The 26,449-nt window shown below is 36.8% G+C and overlaps 1 protein-coding gene across 11 annotated transcripts in view; it reads right to left on the bottom strand.

Annotated features, from left to right (window-relative positions):
• Window positions 1-26,449, bottom strand: part of HDAC9 (histone deacetylase 9) — a 372,722-nt gene that overhangs the window by 71,540 nt on the left and 274,733 nt on the right. For 2 of the 11 annotated variants that reach the window (XM_021689747.2, XM_021689746.2), the window contains exons 3-6: window positions 17,151-17,392; window positions 12,851-13,001; window positions 11,531-11,657; window positions 9,155-9,276 (exon numbers count right to left, since the gene is read on the bottom strand). In XM_021689747.2, coding sequence (XP_021545422.1) covers window positions 9,155-9,276; window positions 11,531-11,657; window positions 12,851-13,001; window positions 17,151-17,392 — 642 coding nt within the window. Of the gene's footprint in view, window positions 1-9,154; window positions 9,277-11,530; window positions 11,660-12,837; window positions 13,002-17,150; window positions 17,397-26,449 lie in introns of those variants that run through there. The other 9 variants (XM_021689750.2, XM_021689754.2, XM_021689752.2 and 6 more) reach the window with 7 other exon arrangements.

The raw sequence follows: 26,449 nt of genomic DNA, 5'->3' as shown, positions 1-26,449 counted from the left end.
AAGAAAAAAGCTGAGCAAAGTAAAAATCAAAGTGGTTTTCTTACATCCTTCAGAGGATAGAGGTCTCAGAGTGCTACTCTGAAATCTGGAGAGCCAGGAAAATACAGAAAATCACAGCTGAGCTCAGCTTACTGGAAGCAGAAGCTACTAGAGCCAGTAACTGGTAGGAACCCCTAAATGTAATTTTGATGAGTGACTGGAGTCACAAATTTCTAGAGATCGATATGGACTAGCTTGACAGCTAAAAACCCCAGGGTCCAAACTCAGGGGAGACCTACACATTTATGGGTTTTACTTATAAGAACCCACCAGGTTCTCTCAGAGAAGATTAGTGAAAAGTCCCCTCCTATATAAGTGAAGGCACAGAGTAGGAAGAGGGGAGAAAAGTAACCATTTTGAAATACGCCCAAGGGAAAAGTAACAATTTAAAAATATACCCAGAGCATTTTAACAAAACTTGCCCTGCACGGGAAAATATCTTACCAGATCTTTATCTGACCTGGAGGGAAGGGCAATTAAAAAAATGAGATTTAATTACAAGATTATAGAACACTGATGCTTCCCAACATTTTACCACCATATCAGTAGGGTTCCAACATAACAACAATAGATTATAACTGTAAGAGCTGTTAAGACAGACTCTATTTATGAAGGAGTTCTTAGGGTAATCGTAAGAAAGGGGAAGAAAACAAAACCAGGAAACTAGAGGCAACTAAGCCTCTGTCAACTACAGCTAGGGTAAACATTAAATGCAGTCCAGTTCCAGCCAGATTAACATAAAATCTCACACCAAACGCCTAACCACTCGGTTTCTATTTTCTAATATATCACACCCAGCTTTCAACAGAAAATTGCAAAGCCTGCTAAAAGGCAGGAGAAAATACACTCTGAAGAGACAAAGCAAACATCACACCAGACTCAGATATGACGATTCTGGAATTATCAGATAGAGAACTTAAAATACTTATGAGAAATATGTTAAGGGCTCTAATGGGAAAAGTTGACAACATGCAAGAACATATGGGTAAATGTAAGCAGAGAGATGGAAACTCTAAGAGGGAATCAAGAGGAAATTCTTGAAATCAAAAGCACAGAATGAAGAATGCTGTGATGGACTCATCAATTGACTGGATGTGGCTGAAGAAAGAATCAGAGATCTTGAAGACACATCAATAGAAACTTTCCAAGCTGAAAGGCAAAGAAAAAAAAAGAACACAATATCCTGGAACTCTGGGACAATTACAAAAGGCGGAATATATGTGTAATGGGGATCCTAAAATAACAAGAAAGAAAGGAACAGAAGAATATTGGAATAATGGCTGAAATCCACAGGTATAGGAATCTCAGAGAACAGGAAGCAATATAAATACCAAAAGCTAAACACCTAGGCATATCATATTCGAACTGCAGAAAACCAAAGACAAAAAGACTATCTTCAAAGAAACCAGAGGATATTAGAAAGCAACTTGCCTAGAGAATAACAAGGATAAGAACTGATCAGATTTGTCAGAACCTTGCAAGCAAGCAGAGTGTAGTGAAATGCTCAAGTGTTGGAAGAAAAAACTCCAGCAACTTGGAGTTGTGTTCAGTGAAATCATCTTTTCAACATGAAGGAGAAATAAAACCTTTCTCAGACAAACAAAAACTAAGGGAATTTGTTGCCAATAGACCTGCCTTGCAAGAAATAGTAAAAGAAGGTCTTCAATAAGAAAGAAAAGATAGAGGTCAGAAACTCCTATCTATTTAAAGGAATGAATAAATGAAGGAAAAATGAAATACTTTATTATTCTTATTTTTAATTGATCTAATAGATTATTCAAAATAATAATATCAACAGCATATTGGGTGATTTTAGCCTACAAAAAAATAAGAAGAATGACAGCAATATTATAAACGATGGGAGGGAGGAACTGGGAATATGCTCTTACAAGGTATCTACTGACAAAGCAGTACAGGGTTATTTGAAAGTAGATGCAGCAGGCACCTGGGTGGCTCAGTTGGTTAAGCGACTGCCTTCGGCTCAGGTCATGATCCTGGAGTCCCTGGATCGAGTCCCGCATCGGGCTCCCTGCTCGGCGGGGAGTCTGCCTCTCCCTCTGACCCTCCCCCCTCTCATGTGCTCTCTCTCATTCTCTCTCTCTCAAATAAATAAAATCTTTAAAAAAAAAAAAAAAGAAAGTAGATGCAGCTTAGCCACAAATATCTACTTCAAACTCTAAGGAAATCACAAAATAAAATTTGTTAAAGAGGTACAATTGATATACTAAGAAGATAGAGAACATGGAATCATACAGTGGTCAATGATGTTCCAGCGAGGCTAGAAAAAGAAGGTAAATAAAAAAATAATAATAATAAAGAGTAAGTACAGTGATTAGAAAACAATTACACACATGGTGGTAATAATCTAACAATATCAGTAACCACTTCAAATGTGAATGATCTAATATACTAATTAAAAGAGACTGTCAGAGTGGATTTAAAAAAAGACCCAACTATACGGTGCTATAAGAAAACTATTTTAAAAATAAAGACACAGATAGGGGCGCCTGGGTGGCTCAGTTGGTTAAGCATCTGCCTTTGGCTCAAGTCATGATCCCAAGGTCCTGGGAGAGAGCCCTGCGTAGGGTTTCCTGCTGAGCTGCCCCTCCCTCTGCTACTCCCCCTGCTCATGCTCACTCTCTCTAATAAATAAATAAAAATCTTCAAAAAAAAAAAAAGACACAGATAGATTAAAACTAAAGGGGTAGAGAAAGATATACCACATTGATACTAGGAAATTATAAATTAACACCAAAATGGGAAACCATTATATACCATTAGAATGTTTAAAATCCAAAAAACTGAAACTGAAAATACCAAATGCTGGTGAGTATACAGAGTGACAAGAACTCTGATCCACTGCTGGTGGGTGTGCAAAATGGTGCAGCCACTTTGGAAGACAGGTTGGCAGTTACAAAACTAAACACATCTTACCAAGACCCAGCTATGGCACTCCTATGAATTTACCTAATTGAGTTCAAAACTTATACCCACACAAAACCTACGTGAGAATGTTTACAATAGATTTATCCATAATTGCTAAAACTTGAAAGGAGCCAGGATGTCTTTGAAGAGGTAGATGGATGAACACACTGTGGTTCCTTTATACAACACAGTATTATCTAGCAATAAAAAGAATGAGCTTTCAAGCCACAAAGACACGGAGGAATCTTAAACGCATATTGCCAAGTGAAAGAAGCCAGTCTGGAAGGCTACATACATCATACTATATGATTCCATCTATATGACATGCTGCGGAAGGCAAGACTATAGAGACAGTAAAAATACCAGGGGTTACCAGGGGTTACCAGGGGTTGGTTAGGGGGAGGGATGAATCGATGGAGCAGAGAGGAGTTTTAGCACAGTGAAACTCCTGGGCATTATATTGTAATGATGGACACATGACGTGACATTACTCATGTGTCAAAATCTATAGAACTTTATAACACTAAGAGTAAACCTTAATGTAAATTATGTACTACACTAATAATAATGTATCTAGTGGTTCATTAATTATACCAAATGTACCACACTAATGAAAGATGTAAGTAAGAGCAGAGACTGGGTTGGGGGGTGGGGTGGAGGATGATCTGAAAGCCCTCTGTATTATCTGCTCAGTTTTTTCTGTACATCTAAAACCGTTCTAAAAATTAAAGTCTAATAATTTAAAAATAAAGTCAAGGGCAGAAATTAAAACTCAGTTTGGCCCCAGTGAGCACAGAGCATCAATTAGTGTTCCTCTTATGTTAGATGACAGAAACAAGTCTGCTGCTATTTTTGGAAACCATATTTGGCTCTGAAATGCCAGGGAAATACAAAACTGACAAAACCCTTCATTCCAGTGTTGACATTAAGTACTGCAAGTTGCACAGAGCTTAAAAAGAAGGCTTGTCACTTTCTCCCCAGTTACTTATTTAATCAATAAACGTGGCAGAATGTTAAACCTTAAAAAGACTTTCCACAATAAGAAGAGATACAGTTTTAACTTGATAAAAATAAATGAAACTGAATTCCTTCTCAACTAGAAACATAAAATTAACTAAACACTCCGTAAATCCTAAGTATGATCCTAACCTCGTTACACGCAATACTTCATTGAATTCCCAAAATAACTCTATGAACCAAGTGCAATAATTATTCCCATTTTACAGATGAGAGAGTCATAGGCCAAGGAGGTTCAGTAAATTTCCTAAGACTGAGGATCCAGATTTCAAACTGGCAGGTGGATCCGAAGCCTGCTGTTACTGTGCCACACTGCTTCTTGATTCTGGGAGTACTGGTGTAATTTTATCACAAAAAGATTATTCTAATAATTTTAAGCAAGAATGACTGAAACAGTGGAACTAAGATAGAGTACTAAGATGGGTAAAAATCCTCCAGTTTTTGTTAATCTGGAATATAATTCAGAGGGATATTTTTGCAGCCTAAGTGCTCTTTTCGTGCTATCTATGCAGAAACGTGTGTGCATGACCATGCATGCATGTGAGCACGTGTTTGTGTATCATGAGAAAAACACAGAATCAGAGAGACAGAGGAAGGGAGAAAGAGATTTTAAAACATAAGATAAAGGGGGGCGCTTGGGTGGCTCAGTCAGTTAAGCGTCTGCCTTCAGCTCAGGTCATGATCCCAGGGTCCTCAGATCGAGCCCTGTGTCGGGCTCCCTGCTCAGTGGGGAACCTGCTTCTACCTCTCCTCCCAGCTCAGGGCTCTCTCTCTTTCTAATAAATAAATAAAATCTTAAAAAAAAGAAAAAATAAGATTAAAAAAAAAAACCTCCTTGTATTAATTCTGGATTATACTAACTTGAATAGGTCACCAAGGTACCACAACATAACTTCTAACAGCTATTCTGAGAGAGATTTATAAAGCTATCTGTCTCATCTCTGCTTTCTTTCCAATTTACTCAGTGTGGAAAATAACACTGGCCTTCCAAAACCTTAACTTATGTTTGGACCTCTTCCATAGGAGTCTGACTCTAGTGTTGCTGACCATTAAAATGAATATTTCAGTGGGGCTGGAACAGTCCTGTTAGCCCGAGCCAAGCTTTATATGGCTTGCACACTTTAAGAGGTTAATCTAGCAGTATTAAATGGAAAGACTATAACATTCAAAAAAAGGCAAAGTTCACTGAGTAAGACCCCAATAATATAATGGAGCATAAAACCTCTAGAATTTTTTACCGTAATATTTTATGAAATATAGGTACACACTCATTGGAATAGAATCCAATACAAATGGTTCTGTAGGTCAATTCAAAGTCAGTACATACGCAGTATCTTTGGGAGAAATATGTACTATTTCAAAAGTACCTGGACCTAGACGCTTCCTTTCTCTATTTGATTTTATTTATTTATTTATTTATTTATTTATTTATTTATTAAAGATTTTATTTATTTGAGAGAGAGAATGAGACAGAGAGAGAGAGCATGAGAGGGGGGAGGGTCAGAGGGAGAAGCAGACCCCCTGCCGAGCAGGGAACCCGATGCGGGACTCGATCCAGGGACTCCAGGATCATGACCTGAGCCGAAGGCAGTCGCTTAACCAACTGAGCCACCCAGGCGCCCTCCTTTCTCTATTTTATAGTTTATTATCAGTCTAGAAATATGCTATATTGGGGGAAAAAGTCACCTACCACAGTATAATATAATTTGGCACCAAAACAAAGTTCAATAAAATAGTACAAATTTCAATATCCACAAATCCTTGTGTTGTGGAACAAAAAGAATCACAGAAGTTAATTCTAAAAGGAAGTGCTATTTTAAGTGTGGGTGATAAACATAAAAACTGAAACAATGATTTCATTCTCAACTTCACAACTAATTATGAAATCCTTTAATGTGCATTGTTGTGAAAGGAGCAAAAGACTCTCAATTCGCACATTTAAAAGAAAAGTGAATTAGGAATGGGCTTGATTAGAGCCACCTATTTGTATTATTCTGATGTTTCCTAAATGCTAGGAGCAACCATGATCCTCCTAAGGGGAAAGGAAGTAAAGGTCCACTTTGCATGACAAAGGTCAGATTTCTGCAGACAAATGAGACTTCTTTGATTGACTGTTCCTAGGTTATCACTGTCTGGCTAGGTCCTGGGAGGTCAAGAGAGGTTCCAAACTCTGCTCACTGCTTAAGGGACACCCCTGGGGCCACTTTAATCATTTTAAGATCATTACAACTTTTCTTATTCTGGTTCCAGCTTTACTCCCTTAAATCTTGCTAATACGTATTGGCAAGTCAGTCCTGAGGTAGGTTAAAAAGAAATTGGAAGTATTTAGTATTATATGCAGATCGAAAGAGAGAATCCACTCATTTAACAACTTCTTTTAAATCTAAGACTGAGTTCAGTGAAATTCAAGTAGACCACAGAGGGTGATAATCAGGCCCCAGTAGGAAAGCTTGACTCTATTATAGCTGTCCTGGTATTTACACTATGTGATCAATGCCACTACTCTAGATTTCATTTAATATGATGTAGCTTTATACAAAAATTATCTTAGTTTCCCCAATCATTACATAGGTTTAACTGTAATTATGGTAATACTTTGTTTGCTTTTTTGTAATAGCTATTAAGTCATAAACATACAAGAAATGCTGAAGTAAAAATTATCACTTGACTGTATTTCAATGCTCTTCTACTTAGTGCAAATAACATGTATAAACCTTCTCACAGTGGACTGGAAATACATCAAATGGATCACATGGATAAAAGAAGAGTTCTGTTCTGCCTATTTGTAATTAATGAAGGATATCTCTTAAGTACTTTAGATAATGTGTATAAAACATCTATATTTAATTATAACATCCTTCTTTTAGATGATGGGAATTGAATTAAGAAATATTTTGAAACCCCTATACAGATATAAAAGTATTAATGGCTGTTCAAGAATTTCATTAGTACAACACTTGAAAAAGTTTGGTTTCATAAATCAACGGCCTGACGCTTCATTAATATCAGATTTTCAATTTTATAAAGGGAATAACCTTAACATATTAGGCAAATACAGAAAATATAACACTAGCAAAGACAAGGGTTGGATCTTTTCACTATTGTTATATATCACACAGACACAGAAAATGTCTTTCATATTAGTACAGATTTGAATAAAATTTTGTAACATATATAGTGAGCAGGATTTCTCTTTGAATTCTGTTGTGGACTGAGAATTTTTACAAGAATAAATTAACAGCTTGCTAGTCATTCCTTACAGAGAAAAAAAATCCTGAACTGTTCTCATGGAAACTGGGACACAAAGTATGGGTTTTCAGTACTTGTTCTTAAGTATTGAAAAAGATCAGATTTTCTTTCTGGATGCTTTACTGGTTCCAAATGCCACTTCTTTTCAAAGTCAGTGTCAGTTCTGCAGTCCGTTTTCAGTCTCCCAGTGGTAAGAATATATTCAAAGGCTGTGTGCACAGCAGGGCAAAAGTCTTTCTCCATGAATGTAACTGTATCACTCATCAGTAACCTCCTGCCATAAAGGGGACTTATGTTTTCTTTCCTTTTAGTGACTCCTTGGGCTCTCGAATGCCAGTCACTGCCCTGAGACCTGGGGCAATATTCACATAATCTCTGTCAATAGTTCCTACATAAGCTACTGGTGCAACTTAACGTCAAGACAGCAGATCAAAGTCGGCGCATTCTAAAACTCATGTCCTTTATGGATCGATTTTCATAAACTATACTCTGTGTTTTAGAAATACATGGAAGCTCGCTCTTTGCTTTCTTCCTTTTATCCCAGCAAAGTTTATTTACGTGAAAGGCAATTTGATTTGTACATAATAGTGTGAAATTCTGATGCAATGCATAAATCTCATTCTCCCCTCCGCATAGCCCCCTGGAGGTATTTTACTTCTTATAGTATTTTACTATACCTATTGTCTTATAGTAGAAATGCAAAACTCCTTGGGGTATTAAAATAAAAAGGCAGAGATTGCTTTGCAATACTTCACCGTCCTACCCCAGTGCCTGGTACAAAAGATGGTAGGAAATAAGTTCCGACTTATGACAGATTTTATTTTTAAATCTTCATTATGCTATAGGTAAATTATGACAGACAATAGTTTAGCATGTGTTTTCACAGTATATTATATCCATTTTAATTATTCAAGATTGCTTGGGAAAATGAATATAATTATTGGAAAGCATTTTTGCTCTCTTGATTTCAAATACAAATTACATAGATCTAGTCTTCTTAAGTAGACCTGAGTAAAATACAATGGACCAAACTATCTTCTCTGAATACCTTTTCAGATCAGTTCTGGGTACAAAGATTTTAAAATTTACAGCTTTCTCTAAAAAAACTGTATTTGGAAAACATGAGATTTAGAATAGAATGTACACCAATGCTATTTATGCTTATATCTAGCTTAAATATATTTATCACAGAGGTAAGAGCATGTAACGCATTAAATATGCACATATCAGAGGGCTGAAAAGGGAGAAGATGAGCAAACAAATACTAGCCTTAGAGCCAGAAGGCAGTTTGCTAAACTCCAAATAGAAGTTTCATTGTCCCAGTTCCCCTAAGCAAATTTTTATATAAAAATTACATGAGATCATTAGGTACAAAGCATCAGAGAGTTCTCCTGTAATCTGTGAGACATTAGGCAAGTCACTTAACTCAGAAGGTAGCCTTGGTCTTATCTGTTTTCACCACCTTACACAATTAAAATTTACGGGTTTTAAAATGTGTGAGGAAAAGAAAGTTTATTATTCCCATTTTTTGCAGTAAATGGCTGAGGCGGAAGAAAAATTTAGACAAATGGAGGAAATTACAGAGGACCTCATTAGTGGAGAAGATTTAAATTTTCGGAGAAACTGTATTTCTATTTTCCTTTTAATTCTACTCTTTCTTGCCAATAAGATAATAATTTGTTTCAAATCCAAATACAATGAACTTTTAAACTCAAACAGGTCCTTCGATTATATCCTGGATCAACTGATGTTGAAACTGGGGGCCGTATGTGTGTGCGTGCACATGCGTGTTTATGTTAAGGGCAGGGGTGGAGAGGACCTAAGAGCTATGGTGCAAATCCTTTAGCTTTCCTCTAGAGGATGGCAAAGTGAAACTACAGGTACATTATGGAAGAGCAAGTGCAGTCTTGCTAAACCAACTTACCAGTTTTTCGAAGGGGGAAATCATCCTTCGCATCCTGTGCTCCTGGTAATGTGTATTTGTAGGATGGAGATGTTCCACTCAGGGGTGGAGAGCTTTGATCCAGTGACGTGTGGTGGGCAGCCCTACCGAAGAAAAAGAGGCTTCACCATTTGCTCTGGAGTTTTTACTGCGTGTTGGTCAGCAGTAATCAGTTGCACATGCTGTACACGTGCCTCAGCTGTGTTTATGTTCTTTCTTGCCCGTGTGCACAAACCACAGCCTCACGGAACCAAGTTCGCTTTAGCAATATGCTATAGAATGCTGCAGGATCCCCAAGAATGACCACTGTGTGTCTGGTCACTCACATAGAAGTTTGCCTCACTAAAAGAGAATTAACCAAGAGCCTGAGTTTTGATCATCTGAGATTACTGTGGATGTTTTCTTATGCGCCATACTAGTGAAAAAGTCATCATGCGAACCCTTTTTAGTCAACAGGGTAGAATAGCTAGAGTAAAAGTAAACATATAGAAGGGACTTCATTTTCAAAAATAGCTAGGTTATACATAAAAGTACATGAGGGTGGCTTTTCTACCATAGTGACACCACTGTGTCAACAGCCTCAGATCTCCTGACTTGTATAGCACTTCCAAGGTAAAGGCTGGCAATCACATAATTCTTCAATATGGAACTGATTTTTAAAAATGTTTTGTCTTCCCTGAATAAATATAGTGAAAGAGATGGAGCTGTACTACCAGGGAAACATTTTCAGGGCTGACCATAGATTATCCAGTGGACATGAACATCCACAATTACGATACGTGAAGAAAACAATGAACAGGGCATGGTATCACCACCAGGATGATAATTCTACCATTATCATTTATCTGAATCACACATTCTCAAAAATTAACTGGTTTAAGGGCACTTCATCTAGGCCTAACTGGCAAGAGAGTATTAAATTCGGATTCCATAAATTAATGATTTATGGTGTCTGGCGTCGGACCCTACTGAAGTTCAGTTCAGTACAAAAAAGGATTGCTAAGTAAATGTTTAATATACCCAAGGGGACAGCTAAAGAACTTTCAGCTGACATGCTGTTTGCATGTATTTGTTTCCCAATTAAAAAAGGTATTGTGTCTTCTTAAAATGAGCTTTAACTTAGAAGGAATATAAATTAGTTATAAATTATGTATGCAATTTTAGGTAATAAAGCGGTATTTATTTCTAAACACCCTGTGATGTTAACTGAGCATTTGAAAATTTTCTTCAGGGACTGGCTTCTCAAGTCAACTGACATGCCTGATAGAAATTACGTAAACCATTAAAAAGTATTTATATGGCACTCTGGAATCTGCCTCAGTTATTCTTTTTTTGGATGCTGAGAAGGGCAGATACTTTTAAAACAGAATTAGAAGTATAATAATTCTTTAAATAGAAGTCTTGGGATGCTTACAGTTTCAATATAGAGTAATCAAGTATGTATTCCCTTATCCTTGATGATACGAGGAATTAAAAAAAAACTGTAAGTGTAAAATCTGATGGCCATTCAGTAAACATATAAAATGAGAGAAATGAAACTATTCTCTATTAAGCCTATTATCCAAACATTTGCCTATCAGTGTTTGTCCTGATTTTTAAAAACACCACATTCCTTCCTATTTTTCTGAGACGAGAATTGTGTATCTCATAGTTCTCTTCACTGGACCTGGGGAAACATGGTTCCGGACATCTGTAAAAGCAGAGTGTCTGATGTTGTCAGCTTGTGTGTGAGAAGTCAGTGTGCTCGGCTCACAGTGCAGCAAGAATTGAAGTCAGATGGTCAGGGGTAAACTTGTCACGGAAGACTCAGCTTTACTTCCTTGCCTCCGTTCTCTTTCTCTTCCCTCCCTTGTCTTCCTGCTTTTTTTTTTTCTTTAAGTCGAAAAGCTTCTGGTCTTTTAAAAATAGCTCAGATCTCCACCTTCTATCGAGCCAAGTAAAATAAAGTCTCAACCTGCCAAATCTTCAGAAATTATTGTAAAGATATCAGATGCACCATCTGAGAATAGAAAAATGCAAAATAGGAACTAATTTCTCTGCCCCACCCCACATTTCTGTTATTCATTCACCAAAAAACATATCTACTTCCTTGCCCTCGAGAGGATACTTGCTAACATTTATTAAGTGCTGCTCTCTGTTGCATACTTGACCACATTATTTCCTAGGACCTTTCCAGCAACCCTGGAGGGCAGGTACTATCATTATGGTCTTTTCACAGAGAAGGACGAGAATTCAAGGAGCTTGTCCACGGCCACATAGCTGAGAACTGGCAGACCCCAGTCCTGTGCCCAGGCTGACCGAGTACAGAACCTGTGTTCTTGACCCCTAGGAATGAAAAAGGCCAAACACTGAACATACGTGTACCAGAGCTTGGGATGGCGGCTCACGGAATGATTTTTTCCATTTGTTGGAGTGTCTTTTGTTGCTGATTTACTCAATAGGAATTCTTGAAGCTTCTGCTTTACTTCTGTACTTGCCACTGCCCCTGAAACACACACATACAGAAACAGATGTTGATTTGGGGCTTTGTCCTTTTGTGCCTCTGGAGTATTTAGCAAAAATTAAGAAGTATCATCACTGGTCACTGCATATGAGGCTTTCCTATTAAAAGAAATCAGAGTCTAAACAGGATTTTGAAAACGGCATAGTAATGTTTTGTAACTACTGCTCAAACCGCTAATTTTCAAAGGACCTTTGATGATTTCTTTAATTGCCTCTGCAGAATAGGGAGTCCCAGAATTAGCACTAATTTTTTCCTAAGGTTAAAAAAAATGAGGAGTAAAACAATGCCTTTTAAAAATCAAGAGTCTTAGGGGACGGGGACCACATAAGTGATTGAACACAATACAATGATCTTTCCTGAATTGCTAGTTTGAAAAACTCACGTTTTAAAAAACTCTTTTGAGCATTAAACAAATAAATATCACTGACAGTTCCAGTTCAAGTCATCTGATTTTAAACCATGCTACATCCTGATTTTGAACTGACCTCAGACAGGGAATTATTTGGATCTGTCTCCCTCTTGTGGATAGTTTTTTTTAACAAATGTTCTGCCTTCAACCTTCCCAAAGTCTGGGTACTCAAAAACTAGATGGAGGCTTGACTTACAGAGCAATTATTACTTGAGCAGGAGAAAGGTATAGTGGGGAAATGTGGAAGCAAGTTTATTAATAAAACAACAGGGCGGGGCACCTGGGTGGCTCAGTCGTTGAGCGTCTGCCTTCAGCTCAGGTCATGATCTCAGGGTCCTGGGATCGAGCCCCACATCGGGCTCCCTGCTCAGCAGGAAGCCTGCTTCTCCCTCTCCCACTCCCCCTGTTTGTGTTCCCTCTCTCGCTGTCTCTCTCTCTGTCAAATAAATAAATAAAATCATTAAAAAAAAAACAACACAATAGGGCATGGCTAGGTTGCTTTAGTAGAACGTTTTTAAGGTTCAAAACAAGAGAAATCGGTATCCTTGCCCAAAAATGCTGTTTACTTCCTGAGACACTGCAGACCGAATGCAGAGAGAGGAGATGTGAATGTCAAAGCTTTACATTGGGGTCCATAATTTACTCTTTTAACTAAACGCAGACAGTTTTGACAAGTTTGATCCCGCTCCTTATCAGGCTTCTTCCTGAATGACGACCAGCTGAACATGAGGGAAGAGATCGATCTTTTACCCCTGGTGCCTCTTACTTTCTCGTCCTCTATCTTTGCCTCTGAGGGGAGGAAGCGGCTGGTCTCTGCGGTGCCTCTCTACTTCCTGTTCTTGCCTCTGCTGCTCCAGTTTCTGCTCCTTCTCTAGGAGTTCTTGCTGCTGTTTGATGGCTAGGAGTTCCTGTTGCAACTTGCGAGAAGAGAAAGACATGAGAGTGTGCAATTTCTTTAGGCTTCACTGTCATCACTGACCCAAATCAAACTCTTAGGAGCTTCTGGAACTTGTTTCTGTTTCGTTTACATTTTTACTCACTTTTTGGGTAAATTATTGGAATCTCAACACAAACAACTAACTCCATAGACGGTCTTCAGCTCATCAATCAGCACGTTTTTAGGTAGCTTCATCACCCGTGCCGCCCCACCAAAAGTCAGTACCAAATTTGCTCTAATCTTCAGTTCCCTGAGTAGCGTCTCTTTGTACATGTGAAATATAAGAAACAGGCAACGGCAAGAATGGCCCAGAAGTGTGTTCTATCGAGTCCCTCTGGTGATAAATAAACAACTGAAACCTTCATTTATTATCCTGAGAAATGGTATGAAAGTAATCAAACCGAAGGAATGGTGAGAAATGAGTTAATTTGGGGGAAGTCTACCTGAAACAGAATGAATGTTAAACATTTCAAAACCTGGGGCACCTGGGTGGCTCAGTCGTTAAGCGTCTGCCTTCAGCTCAGGTCATGACCCCGGGGTCCTAGGATAGAGCACCAAGTCAGGCTCTCTTCTCTGCTCAGCGGAGAGTCTGCTTCTCCCTCTGCCCTCCCCCTGCTCGTTTCTCTCTCTCTCAAATAAATAAATAAAATCTTTTTAAAAACCTTCAAAACCTTCAGAAAATGTTCTCAGATTAACGTATCTATACATCCATAGTAGGCTTTTCTCTCATTAGAGCAGAAGCCTACTTCATTCATCCAGCAGGCAAAAACCTTCAGATTAGAGATGGGTCAAAACAAAATCATTTCCATTAAACTACTGTCAGGCTGTCTGAATCCCTTGACTTCACTTCCAAACAATAAGTAACATGAACATGAAGGATTCTTAATAACCGTGTTGACATGTCCGTTTTCTCTCGGATGGAGAAACAGGTACCTATGAATAATAGTAAATGTGCTCCCTGTGGAGTAACTAAAGATTTTGAGTCCTACTTAGGCTCTGCTATTACTAGATATGAAATCTAGGCATCTTACTAAACTATTCAAAGCCCTGGCTCCTCATATGTAAGAGAAATAATCTCCGTCAAACATCATGTTCAGAATGCACATGAAATTTAGTTTGTAAGTTTGAACCATACTGATTTCAATTATTATTACTATTTTCAGATCTCAGTCCTAATGAAGTTGGTGTAATTTGCTGTTTATATTAGATAGATACCTAAAACTCTGAAATTTATGCTGAAAAGTCAGAGAACGAAAACAAAAAGCTTTGTGGACTGGTATCAGTGTTACTCTGGAGGGAAAGGAAGCCAACTTCACATGCCAAACATGACAGCCTCACCTCTCCCAGAAGGATATGGTTAGAAGCATTTCTGGTTATTCTTCATATTAAAATCTTTGGCATTTTGGCCTTGATATATCAATCCCTTATTGGAATACTTTAGATACTCCATTGTAAAAGAAAACTTTATAACTTCACTTAAACTCTGTCTTAAATATTAATTCTATACAGTTACTGGGATTGGTGAAATTGATTTCAACCAAAGCCCCAGTTTTAATCTATCTTAGGAATCTACAAAAGCACACAATTCAATTTCCATAGCTACTATTCATTATTGAAGACTGCAGGAATGACACTGAATAAAAAGAGAAAGAAACAAAACACCAACTGCCCAGTTTCAGATGTTCTGATACATGACACAGGGAGCGATGATGTGGTAATTTTGATGGCAGACAAGGCAAGACTACAAAACTTGGAACAACCATTTACTGGTGTGTGGTCTTGGGTAAGTTTCAGTATGTCTCTCTGCCTCAGCTTACTAGGTAGAAAAATGGGATAACAACATCTAACTCAACAGATGTTGATTACAGAAGCCAAAGATTCATAATGTTAATATAAGTAAAGTTTCATGTACTGTGTGTTCCTCATAAACATAAAATCCAAATGAATGTTGAAAGCATCAACTCAGCCTTTCCCATAAAAAATGTTGAGTAAAATGAAACAAAAAATTTAAAAAGTAAAAAGCTTCCTAAACTTAAAAAGAAATGTAAAGGAGGTCTTTAGTTTCTGAGAAAAACGGCTTATTACTTTGGAGAATCATTTCAAAAACTAAATTTTCCTTTGAGCTATCTCAGAATCTTTTTTCTGTCAAGAGCCTCCTCTTTTCCTCTATTGTCCAGATGTCAGTAAACCTACTGTATTACTTTGTTTGAGCTAAAGTAACAGTTAATTACCTACTTGCTACTATTAACTCGTGAATAAAATGAAACAATACATTACATCAAAAATTTTTATATTGATCTTTACAACTACAAAAGGTATCAAACATAAATGAAGAGAAGTATTTAAAGCAGTAATGTATTCCTATTGCCCTGTATTCCATGCAACATGAATCAGTTACCACAGCAAAATGAACTATTATAGTTACTTTTAAATGTGTGGTGAAGAATATGAATTTTATTCATTCATCACTGTCATTCTCACATGCCAAGAATGAATGGAGAAGGAAATCTGGTATTTTTTCAAGGGTCCAATAATAATGCTTTAAAAATAAGTCTATAAACTAAATTAAGGTTTCCTATTCTACAAAATACAGCCATGAGCTACTGGTTCTATATGAGACCCAAAACAAAATCCCCACTCTTAGTTTTTAAGGTATCTTATAAGACTAATAAATTGCAAGAGTTCTTTTAGGAAAGTTCCCTAAAGAAGAAAACTATGATGTTTTACATCAGATGTCAAGCCTTTTTTGGAAAAGAAGATAGAAGAGGCCTTTCAGGTTAAGGAAGTGTATCTTAAAAAAGGAGGACATAGGGAAGAAAATACAGCATTTTTACCTTCTCAGACACTAATATTAGTGTGGTAGAATTTTATAATATTAACATAGATTAGTTATCTATATTAATCTGACATAAATGTGCTTGTATTTGATATGCAAGTGAGTCATAAATCAAGTATCTAGAACCTGTAATTTATTGCATTAGTAAATTAACATGTATTTACATCATTTTGAGGGACATAGACATAAAAATGGAATTTTATTATAAGTATTTGCTGATTTATATTACTGTCATAATAAATTCAAACTAAACATCTACTTAATCAGACCCAAATAGCTTTGCTTTAAATGTCTTTGTCAAGAATTTGAAAGACAATTTCACAAAAAAAGCTTAAGTGATATTTATCTTAAAGATACAAAAAGAAATAGATACACAGATACACCTAAAATGACTTGATAACAAAATAGTCTATCATAAAAAATTCTGGGACATGAATATATTTCTCCTAGAAAAATTTACCCAACTTGGGTCTCAAACTGTCAACTACTCCCAAAATTCTTTCAATAAATTCTTATCTGCAGTCTATTAAACTTACATAAAAATATTAAAAACATTTACATCAGTTTCTTCATATAGAATTCTCTTGAGCTTTTTATGTTATTATTTTAAATGTATACATTATGAGGCCTTCTTCATGGGGAAAATTAGAATATATTCAGAATATCTACTTACAGGGAGGTGGGTGGGGGGATGGGGGAAATAGGTGATGGGGATGAAGGACAGCGATTGCTGTGATGAGCACGGGGTGATGTATGGAAGCGCTGAATCCCTGTATTGTACTACCTGAAACTTGTATTACGCTGTCTGTTAAATAACTGGAATTTAAATAAAAACTTTTTAAAATCCCCTTATAAACCAAAAACAAAGCAAAAAGGCTCTTTATTTATTGTTTCTGATAAATAGTTTATGCAAATTCTTTAAAAGTATCAAATGAATCTTCCCAGGCTCATGGTTCTTCTTGGTGTAGAGAATAGATGGGGCCAATGAACAAAATCATGTAGAAGACAAACTCAACAGAAGTTGGAAAGTTACTATTCCCTACTGTTGATGCTGTAAAACTAATGGATGAGAGTGGTAGAGGCCCCTCCAAGAGCAAAGCTGAGTTTTAGTCAGCATTCTTACTACTTACCCAAGGTTTTCACCAGTAAAATCACAATTTCCTCCAGGTCATATTTCCAGGTCTTAATCACAGTGAACCACACAGCCCCCCGCCCACAATGTTCCTTCTTATGCCCATGTCCTGTTGCAGGCTTCCTGAGTGAAAAGGTCAGAGGCAAGGAAATATTTGCTACCTTGATGTGCTCCTGGAGCTGAGCCTGGTGCTGTCGTGTCAAGTTTTCATGCTGTTTCTGAAACTCGGCAATCAGGAGCTGCTTCTGGATTTGCTGCTGTTGCTGGATGAGGAGTAATTCTTGCTGTAGTTGCTTCTCGCGGACAACAGGATCCACCACGGGCATCATCATCCTGAGGTCTGTCCTTAGGTCTAAAGGTGAGATGGGCTCTAGGCCCACAGGAACTTCTGACTTCACATCCACTAGAGAAACAGGAGGAAAAAAAAAAGGGGGTGGGGAGGGGGGCATGACAGAGGATAGGAACTTAGTACATTGATTTGGAAACAAACAAAAATTAAAAGACTAGATTCTACCCTATACAACAAATTTTATGTCAACAAGTATAGTCCTTTTTTACAACGATGATAAAAGGTCTTTAGGGTATCAGTTTTGGTAAAATGGGCTCTATGCTAATTTTCACCCAGCAACCCCCTTTCATGAGTCTTCTAAATTTTTCTTTTCAAAGAGATGAATCCTGCCTCCTCCTGCCCCCCGCCAAAAAAAATAAAAACCAAAAAATCACAGAGAGATGAATCCAATTATTTTCTGGTATCAAAGTCATTCATAAAACTTACTCTACTGGACCACGAGTCAGGTCAACTCAGGACAAAAAATGCTACTTTATTGAAGAAAAGATGCCAGGTTATATAGAGAAACTTCTTTCACAACTCAATTTCCACACTTGCAAGCATGTTAGTTTGTAATCAGAGTCAGAAGGTATATTCTAAGATATATTCCTCAAGAATTAAGGAATTCCTTAAGATTTAAAGCTTTCAACAATGTATCTGCAGGGCTGTTGGACCTGGCAAAGAAAAAGTACAAATCTGCATACTAAAATGTTGAAAATGCTAAGTAGATTAGTTAATCAACCACAACAATGGTGCCAGGTCTAAACAAGAAGGAGTGAAAGTCGCCAGTCTCTATGTGCTGTTTTTTTCAATGATGATAATCTGTATTTCAGTTATCTTATTCCTAAAACGAGAAAGGCTCATAAATAGTGAGGAAGCTTAAAACAAATCAAACCACTAGAGGAACAAAGACTGGATGAGAATAATTAATTTGACAAGAATAATTATAGGATATTTAAATTTTAAAAAATTAGGTAACGTATATAAAATTCTTAGCACTACTTCTGTCAGATAATTTGTAGGACAGTATAAGAACAAAAGTTCATAGACAAGGTAGATAGGCAGTAACAACATGGAGTTGTTAAAAGAATTAAACGGGATAATCCACTCCAAGGACTTATACGGAACATTTCTCAATAAATGCCCCGGGTTTTTTAATTATATAAAAATGGAATTTTCCTGTGTATGAAAATAAATCAACACTGTGTGGCTAACAAAACAAAAATATTAAGAGCAAGTATGCAAATAAAATTGTGTGAGATTTCCACTTAATACTAGAAAATAAAAACACTAAAACTTCTAAAAAAAATGGAAAAAGAAAAAAGAAAATAAAGGAATATAAATAAACAATTTTTTTAGTTTTTTTTGAAGATTTTATTATTTATTTATTTGCCGGAGAGTGAAGAGGGAGCGCACACAAGCAGGGGAAGCGGCAGAAAGAGGGAGAAGCAGGCTCCTTGCTTTGCAAGGAGCCCGATGTGGGGCTCAATCTCAGGACCCTGACCTGAGCCGAAGGCAGACACTTAACAACTGAACCACCCGGGCTTCCCTAAATAAACTATTTTTAAAAATTTACCTTTACTAGTAAAGAAATGCAAATTTTAAGTCAAAGTAAGGCATCATTTTCCAAACATTAAGTATCATCTATATGATTCATGTATATGCATATGTGTGTATAATGCCCCATTGTGTGGTGTAAGCATATGACCAAGTAGATAATTATATATTGCAAGTGGTACTACCAAATGGTTAAGACTTCTGAAAAACAATTTGGTGATATGTAAGAAAAATCATTAAATATTCTACCATTTGATTCAGGTTTGCCAACTGTAAGAATATATCTTAAGGAGACAATAGTAACAGGAAAATACAGTTCAATCTCATACTGTTTGCTGAAGTATTATCATTTTAAATGAAATCCACCAACTACAAGGAATTGTCTAAGTAAAATATGTCACATCCATATGGTGGAAAAACACACAATCATTAAAAGTAATGTTTATGGGAACATGAAGAATGCTATTATAACATTAAGTGAAAAAACAGTAATAAAAGTGACATATACCCTCTGATAACTCTTTAAATAAATATAACTTAAGTCAATATACATTTACTGAGAATCTTAAATTCCAAGGTTTGATTCTAGATGTTGGGTTCGGTAGGGAAGCAAAAGAAACAAAAATTTCAGCCCTCTTAGAGCATATAATCTAGTGCGTTTTTGATTGTATTAGTCTCTGAATTCTTGTAGTAAAGACTGGTGAGATACAGAACAGAAGACAGTTGTATTTAGGGTGGAAATAGAAATAATTTTCCCCATCTTACTTTTCTGTATTTTTCCAAATTGCATTTAATGTTCTGACTACCTACTCTAAGTAATTTAGATTTGTAAATTCCAGGTTGGGAGCTACAAAGTTAATTTTCCATGTGGATCTAAGAGCTATTTTCAGTGAGTCGAGAAAGGCTAACAGAAATCTTGTCTGTAGAAGTTAAGGCTGCAAATACTAAATAAAACATTAATGTCCTAACTTATCACTTGAATTGTGTGTGCGTACAAGGCACATGGTATGCACCTGTGGGTGGGGTGGGAGGGGGGCTGGTATCAATCCTGGGTTGCTAACGCTGGTCACTTTTCAATGTATTGATCAGAAGCTTGCATTGATAGTACTACCCAAGTCACTTTAATGAAAATGGTAAAACAATTTATTAAAAAAACATAGTTTGGTGGATGGTGTCTTCCAAAACACTGATATTTATGAAAGGAGAGATAGTAATTGTGACAAGTTTGGGATTAAATGAGGATGATGGCCTGTAAGATTTCTTAGTTGCAATGTCTGATGCAGAACTTTCAATCAAGACTCTGGAGTAACATGAGATTTTGAGCATTAATTTATAGAGTTGGCATAATTCCAACCAAAAGCAATGACTGTTAATGATGTATTTCATTTTTGCATTAAAAAGGCCAAACTACAGCCCCCAGTGTTTACATGGAAATCCCAAAAAACAAAGGTCAGAATTTAACCCTATAAAGACACAATGTAGAATTTTCAGGAGACCCTGGGGTCTCTTCTTGTTGGTATTCTTATCATCCATAAACCATGAACATCAAATCCCTAAAAAACCCCTCCCCACAAAACAAGATAAGGGGGGGGAAAAGTCCCAGAACTCTCCAAAACAGCTATTGTAAACCTCAAAGGGTAATTTGACTTCTTAACCTGCTATCCCAACAGAAATGATTGTGTCTAACTGCTTGCCTTTGTTCAGAGACTAATCACTAAATTGTGAAAAATCACCCTCAACTTACAAAAACTGCTCTTGATTATAAATAATTGCCCAAGACTGAGAGAAAGTGGCAAGCAAGATCCCAGTCTTTCATCCAATTTATTCAGCAGCAATCCACATTCCATTTGTCTAGACTAAATATAGCAGCGTTTATACAAGAAATCAATAGTGCTTGCAGAGAGGAGAGCAAAGGCATGAATATTTCATCAAACTCAGAGAGAAATGGCAATCAGCAAACTGATGGTTCTGTGTAGGTCATCTTTGGCCTGCTGGATTAGTTCTGTTACATGGACAATAGCTCATCTCTGGCTAATCATAATCGTATCATAACCATTCTTTCTATTTTTAACATTAATTGCATTGTGGGTGGCAAAGACTCTTCGTATTCCAAAAGAAGTGATGGATTTTTCTTACTGCATCTGTGACAGGCTAATAGGCCTCCCCAGGAGCAGTAATAGTAACACAAGACCAGGGCTAAGTTTCAACAAGTTACAGTCACTTTCATATCACAGAATGTGAAAGAAAGGGCATTGTCCACAGCTGCTGTATTATCGTAATTAGAAATAATCAACTTACAAGAAAAAATTTACAACCAATTTTAACAGCGAGGAAATGGAATCATCTCTACTCATAACATCTCTTGTCTAGGAACATGCAAATTCCTTATAAATTACTTAGAACAGGTGCCAGGGATACATAAGTTAGAAAGAAGTTGATGCAAACAAATTGTAGTTATTAGTAGCACTAGTTATAAACAAATCATGTTTTCTTAACAGATCTCAATTACTTTAGCTCGAGACCTCACTACTTTATTTGGACTCACTATGTTTGTCTGAGATTTCAACTACATGCCAACACATATATATGTGATATTTATATTGTCATTCTAATACCAATTCCCAGTCAGAACATTTCCAAATATACATTAACTAGTCTTATTAATCATCACTTTACAAAGCCCTGTTCATTCCTTCTCCAGTGTCTTTCTTAATTGTTTCTTGGATAGTTATGTCTTCTTCTGTTTAGCATTAATCAACTCATGCAATTTTGTTTGGGAAATAGTTTTTAGTTTTTAATCAACATGGAAACAAAAATCTCCCATTTCAAAATAAAAATCTCAAATCATATAGATGTATATAATAATCACACCTATATAAGCAACATACATGCCCTGTTTATAGTTGTAACTTAATTTCTTCAACACATTTTTAAAAATATTTTTTAAAGTGTTAATTCAGAGTTTGAAGGATAACTTAGTCACCATGGAGTGTTTAAGTCTTCATTTTAGATACTGTTATTTATAGCACAGTTAAGTAGGGAGAACTTTCGTATGTTCAAGACCAGAAATCTTTGGTTGCTCTTTGTCAGCTGACTTACAAACAAGAATCCATTCTTTTTAAGACTGTTTTAAGTGAACAACTGGCAAACCCCACGGATGGAAAAATTCTGAGGATGCACAATTTTGACCATTTACAACTATCACAACTATGGCTGAAGACCGTTCATGCCACTCCTCTGAAATGAAATCCCAAAGCAGTAGAGTGCAAACTACAGGTTTTCACAAGCAATTGGCACAGACACAATCTCACCACCATTTGTATGTGTCAACTCAGCTACAAATTAAAACTTGAGAAAATGCAATAAAAACCAGGACCATGTTTATCTCCGTTAATATTCATAGTTACAGCAGCTACAACTCGGGGTGGAGCATCACCAATGCTGCCCAGAGCCAGTTTACATGGAAATTAAGTTCTTTATACCAAGGAAAGGGTTGTCCACAACCAATGGCAAGTGGACATACAAACTACAAGTGCTAGATTTGGGGAGAAATAAATGTTGCTCTGATCATCTGATCAGCTAACATAAGCAGCTTTCATTGTGAGCCTTCTGGAACAGAAATTGAAGAGGTCTTGGGGAATGCGTAGATGACAATCCGTAAGTAGCACATTACAGATTTTGTCCTAACTATGAGCACTATCTGTCAATCCCACCATGAGCAATCTTTTTTTTTTTTTAAAGATTTTATTTATTTATTAGAGAGAGACACAGCGAGAGAAGGATCACAAGCAGGGGGGACTGGGAGAGGAAGAAGCAGGCTTCCCGCTGAGCAGGGAGCCCGATGCGGGGCGCGATCCCAGGACCCTGGGATCATGACCTGAGCCGAAAGCAGACGCTTAATGACTGAGCCACCCAGGAGCGCCATAACTTAGCTTTTTTATTTTTATTTTTTTATTTATTTATTTTTAAAAGATTTTATTTATTTATCTGACAGAGAGACACAGCGAGAGAGGGAACACAGGCAGGGGGAGTGGGAGAGGGAGAAGCAGGCTCCCCGCGGAGCAGGGAGCCCGATGCGGGACTCGATCCCAGGACCCTGGGATCAGGACCTGAGCCGAAGGCAGACGCTTAACGACTGCGCCACCCAGGTGCCCCTCCCAGCATGAGCAATCTTAAGAGTTTGCTTTGCAATGGGGGATAGATTCTAGCTTCACTGACACTTGTCACTGGTTATTTTGATCAGTGAGGAGAGTTTTTTCAGGTAGCATCCATGGGTTTTGGAAAATAAATTGAAAAACTCAAGTCTTTTTCTTCCCTCAACTCCATGAACTTGATTTAAACCCATTTAAATCACCTCAATACTCCCTTTTCTGAAATCCTGCTGTCACCTTCCACCTCCTTCTAAGAATGTTTTGGAACTACATATTATACAATTTTGTAATTTTATTTACATTTTTACTCCTTATATCCTGTTGGTTATATCAGAGCATAAAGCTATCTGATGTTTGTATCTGTTTATCGAGTCCTTTGTCTCAATAACTATGCTGCAGCACAAATTCTTAAGTATTATACTATCTAAAGAAAACATCAGAGACTACCTAGGGCTGTATGTATCTAAAACAACATTGTAGTCATTGCTTTTATGTATCATCAGGTTAACATCATTTTTCATTAACTCCTTTATTCAGCAAGTATTTGTAAAGCCCTATGAAGTAACAAAAAAAGTTTTTAGTCAGCAAGCGAAGTAAGGAAAGCCTTCAGAGAACTCATATTTTGCTACAGAAGATCAACCTATTAACTTATGTAGAAAACATGACACATGAAAGGCAATGATGTTGGTGTTCCAGAATCCCACCTAGGCCCTCTTCTGTTTTCTCGCCAGGACTCTCCATGGTCAGAAGAATCATATGGGAATGAAGTTAGAAATACATGTGCACATATGCACACATATACATATGCCCAATTAAAATCCTAAAGCAATTACTTACTAGGTCTTTATGACCGCTTGAATTTCAGATAAATATTATTTGGCTGTTTAAATTATTGATAACGGAATGCGTTTCCAGCAATAGTGAGTAAGTATTTGAAAAAAAAATGACCTCAAATATTTTTCTATTTAATGTGTCATTTCACATTTCCCAGATCCCAGAGTACTGACAGGTGACAACCATCGAAGTGGGGTGGGAGCCCCAAGTAAAATAAAATTTACCCACCCCATGCTGTTTGTCTCAGCAGGGATCACCAAGAACAGGCCATAGTGCAGAACTATCTAAACAATAAGGCTTAATTTGTAAATGATCATCCAACGTTCTATTAATCAGAAAATTAGGCCAGCATTTGGTAAACTCAGAAATTTTTCGTCTCGAATTTGAAAAATGAAGAATTAAATTACTAAATGTAAATAGAAAAGAATAAATCCTCCTGAAGTTATTTAATCAAAATTCTTTGTTTTATCTAAAATAGCCAATAATTGATTTAAATTTTTCAAAAATTTTATTTATTTGTTCTTGAGAGACAGAAAGAGAGAGAGGGAAGCAGGGGCAGAGGCAGAGGGAGAAGCAGGCTCCCCGCAGAGCAGGGAGCCCGATGCGGGACTTGATCTGAGCAGAACACAGACGCTTAACCCACTGAGCTACCCAGGCACCCAACCAATAATTTATTTATTTATTTTTTTTTTTTTAAGATTTTATTTATTTATTTGAGAGAGAGAGAATGAGAGACAGAAAGCATGAGAGGGAGGAGGGTCAGAGGGAGAAGCAGACTCCCTGCCGAGCAGGGAGCCCGATGCGGGACTCGATCCCAGGACTCCAGGATCATGACCTGAGCCGAAGGCAGTCGCTTAACCAACTGAGCCACCCAGGCGCCCCAATAATTGATTTAAAAAAAAAATACCGAACACCCTTTATTAAAGGCTTTTCATTGAAATGCATAGTGTCCTTTCTGTCTTGGAAAGCACATTTTCTTTGAAAAAATAAATTAGTAAATTTGAGTGTACCTAACATCAAACATGGGGAAGGGGAAAACAAGTAATACATCCTCAGTCTGATGACAAAGCTGCCCAATATCCCCTTAGTAATACAAATACTCTTAGCTGATTTTCCACTGTCTCTACTGATATAGCATCATCATAAAATAAAAAAGAATGAGAAAATTATTGGACATGAAAAGAATAATTTTTTAAGAATAATTTTTTATAACAAGAATTATTTAAATTGATTAGTCCAGAAATACAATTCTCCCTCAAAGTGATTCTGTTCAAGTTATACATGTCTTTAGTTTCTTCAAGTGCACGAATACATGGCATAAATGAAAAGAAAATAAATGCAAGCAGCAATCTGGGCTTTGATTTACTATTCTCTTATTTCCCAAGGGTCTGAACAGGAAACAAAAATAACCACAAATGACTAAAATTTCAGTAGGCCTTGAAATATCAACATTTAAGTTAAAGAAAGCTAACTTTTTAATCAAAGCCTTACTATTTTGATTTACTTAATTCAAATTCCCTCTCTGCAAATATGCTTTTGAATTAAGCAGTCATAACAAACCATAACACAAACATGAATTGCCAACTCATTTGTAATACCCACTTAGTTCTAAACTATTGCAGTGTTTGCTGGCTCCTCACTATTTGAGAACCAAGCAAAAGCTTCATTGAGCTTCTTGCAGTATGGAAACAAGATCAAGCCAATTTCTGTGACTTCCAGGTAATAGGAGCAAAGCACCTAATACATATTATTTTGTAATTTGAGGTAAAAATTCAACCTGACATAACAGTACCTGTAAATGAAACCTTCAGTAGATGAGAAATTTTAGTGTTTTAAAATAGAAAATATAAATATTAATCCAAAAAGTTATTTATTTAGCCACATAGAACACTCATCACCTGGGACAAGCAAACTGACCTTGACAAGAGTTACAATGAAGGGAGGACACTGTTTCCTTCACCACATTTTTTCCTACAACGTACATGTTCTTCTAGGTTACAGATAATTACTTAATTGTTACTATTTGCAAAGGGCTAACAATACTTCCTTCTTATTATGAAAACCTAATATTTGAAGCAGCAGATTCCCTTCTAACTCCATGTTCTAGTCCGTCATCTGACATGTAAGATAAATTTAATACATAAGTTTCAGGTTAATGAATAATGATTGACCAAATAGCTCTCTCAGCAGATACCCCTCTCTAACAACTCTCTCCATGTCCCAATTACGTTTGTTTATTCAGAAAATGCATTTTAAAAAAAAAATGTGTTCCTAGTCTTAATCAGCAACCCTTGTTTGTGGAAGTGCGTAACTGTGTTCTTTCTTGATAGAGAAAAAGAGCTTTTATTGGTTCTTGTAATCTGCCAGGAAAATTACCTTTAACCAGGAAAAAAATATTTCAGTCTTTTCTGAGAGTTTCAGTGCCTTAATATATTCAAGACAACAGTGTGTATTGAAAGGTGCAGGAAAGTAGGAGGGTAACAAGAGCAGAAATGCTGGGCATGATGCTTCCCTTCTTTTCCTCTTTGATCCAAACCATGTCTTTTCCTTCCTATCCTCTCATCTTCAATCCTACAGAATGGGAATAGAA

Source organism: Neomonachus schauinslandi, chromosome 12, assembly GCF_002201575.2.
Source record: "Neomonachus schauinslandi chromosome 12, ASM220157v2, whole genome shotgun sequence".
NCBI classification, from domain to species: Eukaryota; Metazoa; Chordata; class Mammalia; order Carnivora; family Phocidae; genus Neomonachus; species Neomonachus schauinslandi.
This window is presented reverse-complemented; position numbering and strand designations above follow the sequence as displayed.